Source organism: Chanos chanos, chromosome 15, assembly GCF_902362185.1.
Source record: "Chanos chanos chromosome 15, fChaCha1.1, whole genome shotgun sequence".
Classification (NCBI taxonomy): Eukaryota; Metazoa; Chordata; class Actinopteri; order Gonorynchiformes; family Chanidae; genus Chanos; species Chanos chanos.
This window is the reverse complement of record NC_044509.1, coordinates 1,915,038-1,920,784: the sequence shown is the minus strand read 5'-3', so window position 1 is coordinate 1,920,784 and position 5,747 is coordinate 1,915,038. Positions and strand designations below refer to the sequence as shown.

Below are 5,747 nucleotides of genomic sequence, written 5' to 3'. Positions count from 1 at the left end.
AACTCATCCACACATCTCCCCTAACAGCCTGTCAAACAAGTGCAGCCTCCTCAGACCTAGTCTTCCACCTCGGCATTTCCTGAGAAAGATAAAACCAAAGAATAAAAGAGCAGAGTGGTTCAGAAGTTTGGACTCTTGCAGATAATTCAGTACTAATACAAACCGCACTTTGCATTGTTTCACTACAAATAAACCTCCTGTGCGTACTCTCAGATTATGTCTGACATTAAATTACTTTTTAAAGATGCTAAAACTTGAAGTGAAAAAAGTCAAGCACTTGGCATGTCTTGAGAGAATATTCCACATATCCAAAAGGTTTTAGGGTTAATTATATAAAAATGCCTTTTAAAAATGTCTTTTATTGAGTGAATTCTCAGAAACAGCTAGCTTTAAATTTATCAGCTACTCAAAACTACGGGTTTGCTAAGTTAATGGGGGAGTGTGAGATAGAGTTTGTTGTTGTCAAAATAAAATGAACTTAAACAAAATGGTCAGTTTGATTTTTGGAGGGAAATTAATCGTTTAGATTAATCGACTAATCAGTAAATAGTCGATAGATTAATCGATAGAAAAATAGTCGTTAGTGGCAGCCCTCATTCTGACGTGTAAGCATTTCCAGCCTAGACATCATGGTATTAAAGCACATCTCAGAGATTGAATAAGCTCTGCAAAGATTTTTAAATGCATTTTACTACAACACGTCCATGAATGAGGTCCCAGGTGTGTTATTTTGATTCTCTTCAGTGCTGTGATGTTTGTGTCTGAAAAAAACAACAACACCGCTTTCCTTCTCAGAGGTCACCTCCACATGAAGTTGCAGAGTCTCTTTTGGAATGAGCTGAAGCTTCCACTCCCACTATAGTGGATGTTCTCCTTTAGAATCTCAGAATGCCTTTGTGTTCTATTACCGCGCTTCTGGAACACGTGGGCCAGAGATACTGCAGGATCTCATTTGCTGCTGGATGTCATCAGTCTGGTGCAGAGTGTGTAGTTTATCGTGTAAACGTTCTGATGAGGCTCTCGTAGCTGAGGAAAGTGGCAGCGTTCACTGGGAAAGCTCTGAGGCTGTTTAAGAGCAAACCTTTGAAGAAAACCCGAATGCCTTCCTCTCTCAGGCTGACCGTCACGCAGTGTAGAGTCCCTCTGTACACTCGACCCCCTCCTCCTGACATCTGAAGGCGAGTTTTAACCACATCCATGGGTGTAGCAAAAGCCCACGTCACCACGCCCGCAATGCCTCCCGCCATTAACACAGCAAACACACCTGTGAGAACAGAGACAGGATCCGTCACACAAGACATGCCACAAAAGGCATGTGATTTTCAAATTGATTTTCTTCATACACTTTAATCCCCTGTAAACCTGGGACGTTTTGCCTGACCTGTGACTGTCACTGTGGTCCATATCTGTGTTATCTACTTCCTGCTTTACTGTCTTACCCGGATCTTTGCCTTTTTCTGTCAACATCCTGCATGTGACCTCATATGGCAGGAAGTAGAGTCCACAACAGGGGATGTCTCGCAACGCAAGTGCCCACATTCCTCGAAACAGACCCCTAAACCCGTCCTGTCTGAAAATGACTGACAGGCAGTGCACTGGGCCTCGATACTGGTCCATTCTCGTCTGGTTTTGGAGTCGCACCTTCACCAGGTCAATGGGGGCGGACACAAACACCTTGGAAAATAAGGGATGGATTACACATGAGTCTGGGTTTGGAGAGACAGAAGATGATTTTATTTTTAGGATGTGATTCCACTTCTCCATTTAGTTAGCGCACCTTTTGTCCAATCAGTCCACCCTAAAATAACCAGAGTAACCAAATGCACAGAAAAGAGAAACATGTTTTCATGCCCACTGGACAAAATTTCACTTTGTGTTCTTTTGGAATCCCTCCCAAATGACAAAATATCAGTGAAACAGTAAAACAGTTTTGATCCAAACCTGTGACCCTACTCGAGGGACCATATTACCTATAGCTCTCCAGTGCTGCCTTGGTGCCTTTTTAGAACCGGCCCACATTTCCACAGGTTTGGGATCCGAACGTTATGTAGCAAAAGTTTGGGTAATTTCAGTGGGGAAAAAATAATGTCGGACAGAACGCATCTGCTTGCTTTTTATAAATTTACTTTTACGCTAGGCTCACCTCACGAATTTTGCCCTAAAACTTTTTGCTCTGGGGGCAATATTCATAAAAATAGTAAGTCTGTCACCTAGCTAAAAAGTTTAAATGAGTGTTTAAATGAAGGTCTGCAGTGGTCTATTTGTACCAGCCAGAGCCGAGAGAGAGAGAGTTTTTTCTACCGCTCTGGGTTGGACTACGTTTGTGTAACATGTAAACAACAACCCTTGTTGATATAAACACAAAATGTTACCTATACATCTTTTAATCATATACATATTTCATGCTACATATAGCCTTTAGCTTACCGCTATCTTTTTGTTACTCCCGCCTCTCTAGAGAACGTCACGTATCAAACACATCAAACGCCGATCTGATTGGTTCTCGGTTTTTATTTGCATAGTCCCTGACGTCAGCGGTTCCAACTTTTGGGACCAGCAATTCTGCGGTGCCGTGCCGGTGCCAGCTTTTTGGCACCGGCACCAGTCTTTTTTCAGAGGAAAAGGGGTACTAGAGCTACATTTTACCCAAACCAGGTGAATCACAAAAAGGTTTGCTTTTTAACAACCCACAATACTCTTACACCACTGTTACTGTCCATCATTCTAATTGCTCTACTCCAGAAATAAAAGGATCAAATCTTATATTGGTTTTGCAACATCTGTTTCTCAACATTTCAGTACCAATGTGACAGTGATGTTGTGGTGATAGAGCCAAAAATACCACCGATGTTCTGCTTTTGTCACAGTTACCTGTGTAAACCCAGAGAAACACCCAGCCGTGAACACAGCTGTTAGGGACGCTTGCTTGTCTTGGTTACGCTCCCTGCTTCGTGACTGTGTAAGGTAATCCAAAGCGTTGCTATAGGAGCCAAAAACCACGGCATTGCTAATGGCAACGGTGAGGACAGGAAATGCCATGCCCTTGAAGAAGCCATGGAGCTGGTTATGTGCAGGGCAAACAGACAAAAGATTAAAGATCAGTCCAGTGTCTGATTAACATCTGACAATAAAGACAGAAATCTGAATTTTTAACACATAACCATGTATTTGAAACAGATATCAGGATTCTGACTGAAGTTTTTGCATTCACGCAGAGCTCCAACACAGATACGCTCAGACACTCGTAATTTCGGTCACTGTAATGTAGCATAGCTAGTTTTGGCAACTCCACTTGCCATGACCAAGTTCTGATTTCCCCATTCTTAGTTATCACCCCTGCAGATCTGGGGCATAAACCCCTACCTCCCTTCCTAGTTCTGCACTAGTGTCTCGGCGTTAGGTAGCAGAGTTCACAAGTTCAACTATTATAGTAGTAATTTATTGTAACAAGTAAATTATATATTGTATATGAGTCACTGAACACCTCTGTGATGTATGTACTGCTTGAAGAAAGCTCAATTTGTAATGCAGAGTTGATTAGCATATTCTGTGCTGTGGTTAACATGGTCCTGCTGTTGGGTACATTAGCATGTTTTACGCGGAACCATGAGGAGATGGTCACCTCTGAGAGGATCCTCATTGCTTTATGTGTATACTCTGAGTTGATCCTTAAACAACAGATGATCCAACATGACTTTTGTGACATTTATTCAAAACACATAGACCACAGACAGATCTTACTTCAGTAAGAAATATTCAACATTACCCCCTAATTAATCTCAACAGAGCACTTGTTTTTTTTACCATTATTAATTTGTTAATGTCTTTATGATGCTATTTTAAAAACACCAGAATCAAAAGATAGTTTTAATATTTTTAATTATTCCAAAGCACATTATTCTGACACTCACCCCCTCGTGTGTGTAGGTTCTTGCCACGCAGTCAAAAATCCCTTTGTACTTGGACTGGCTCTGAAGACGTACCTGCGTCCACATACATCAAATAGTGCATTTCATTTACGACTGAAGTTTATTCATTTGTAGTCGCTTTTATTCAAAGCGACTTACAAGTGAGGCAAAGTACAGTTCAAGCACATTGTCGATGAGCAGCTGGCTGTATAGGTGCAGTGGACAAGTTCAGTAACTGACCTGATCCAAGTGCTAGAATAGCTGAGGCTGGTAAAAGAGTGAACTATAGACAGATACAGGTAGAAACAGCGTAAATGAACAGGGGAAACAAAAGTGTACGAGAAGAAGCGATTGCCCAGCGTGAGGTATGAAGCATCGCTGATATTGCTATGAGCAATAATCAACAAAACCGCTCTACTGTCGCAATAACAAGAAAATGGGTGTGTTGCACCATAACCTAAAGCTTTAATTTGCTATTCAAAGTAGAGTTTTTCAAAAGTGAGTGCTGGGTTATACCTGCCACAGAGTGCCAGTAATTTACAACGTAAACAGTAAATGGACACCGGTCAGCGTAAGCATCTGTAGAGAGTATTTAAAAGGGATGCCAAGTAATAGACATACATCATAGGGACTAGAGGTGTACAGAGACATCATTATCTGTATCTGTCGCTGCATCTGTATTTGCATAGCATACCGGAAGTGGGCGTGGTTTGTACCGGAAGTCGCGTTAACAGGGCAAATTGTCTAACCTAATATTCATTGGCAGTGCAATTTTTGTGCCTTCAAGGCATCAAACTGATTTAGTATTGGCATATAATTAAATACATTTCCACATCCTCATACTGAACTTTTCATCTCTCTTTCTCTCTCTCGCTCTCTCTCTCTCAATTTCTATTTTTATTTTTAACTACTGTGATACAACATGAACACAAAATTTATCGGAGATTTGGTCTTCTGCTCAACTGGAATTCGTTTTTACCTGAAATCCATCCTGCGATGAACTCGACAAAAGGCATGACACGGTCACTCCAGCTACGCGAGAATGAGGAAAACGAGGGGAGTACATTTTAACAACTGCTTAATCACTGGTCAAAGTGCACTGGTCAAACAATGAGTAACACTTTGAGCCAAAACAAGAGAAAAGTGCAAAAGTAGCCTACAATCCTGTCCACCCTGCACTGGCTCCCAATCCAATTTCACATTGATTATAAAATACTACTGTTGACCTATAAAGCACTAAATGCTCTCGCGCCACAGGACCTGACCAAACTCCTGGTGTTTTATGATCCGCTACACCTATTTAGATTCAAGGGTGCAGGCTATTTGCTGGTACCTCAAATTGTGAAGGCTACAACAGGGGGCAGAGCCTTCTCTTATAAAGCCTCACAGTAATGGAACAGTCTCCCGATTAGTGTTCGAGACTCAGACACAGTCTCAATATTTAAGTCTAGGTTGAAAACAGATTTGTTTAATCAAGCCTTTTGTTAACAGATTTTTAATTAGGTAAAGGAGCAGATCTGGAGGGTTCTGAATAGTTGATGGCGTTCATGGAAGGCTATCTAGACGGATAGACTGATCAATGAGCCCAAAGTCAGGTTGTCATCACCACAGACGAGTTGCATTTGAATGTCCACTCTGAGGTCTACAAGGTTCCAGTCCCTAGCATCTGCTCCCAGAATGGGGTCTATACACTGCTGTCCCTCCTGCCCAGACCTCCTGCAGGCCCCTGGTCTGAGCCAATGGCCCACCTGTGACGCAACTCAACCTGACTATGAACCGAGAAACAACCTGTCCTCTACAGCCACACCAAAATCTCAGTTTTAACTATAGCGAACCAAT

At 41.9% G+C, this 5,747-nt stretch overlaps 1 protein-coding gene across 1 annotated transcript; it reads right to left on the bottom strand.

The window, feature by feature from the left end:
- Window positions 1–358: 358 nt before the first annotated feature.
- Window positions 359–4,474, bottom strand: LOC115828698 (solute carrier family 25 member 45-like). Its single transcript, XM_030792772.1, has 4 exons — window positions 3,912–4,474; window positions 2,872–3,060; window positions 1,440–1,674; window positions 359–1,264 (listed from the first exon to the last, which is right to left on the bottom strand). Exons 1-4 carry the CDS (start codon window positions 3,993–3,995, stop codon window positions 993–995), a joined length of 780 nt encoding a protein of 259 aa, XP_030648632.1. The 5' UTR covers window positions 3,996–4,474; the 3' UTR covers window positions 359–992.
- Window positions 4,475–5,747: the final 1,273 nt, after the last annotated feature.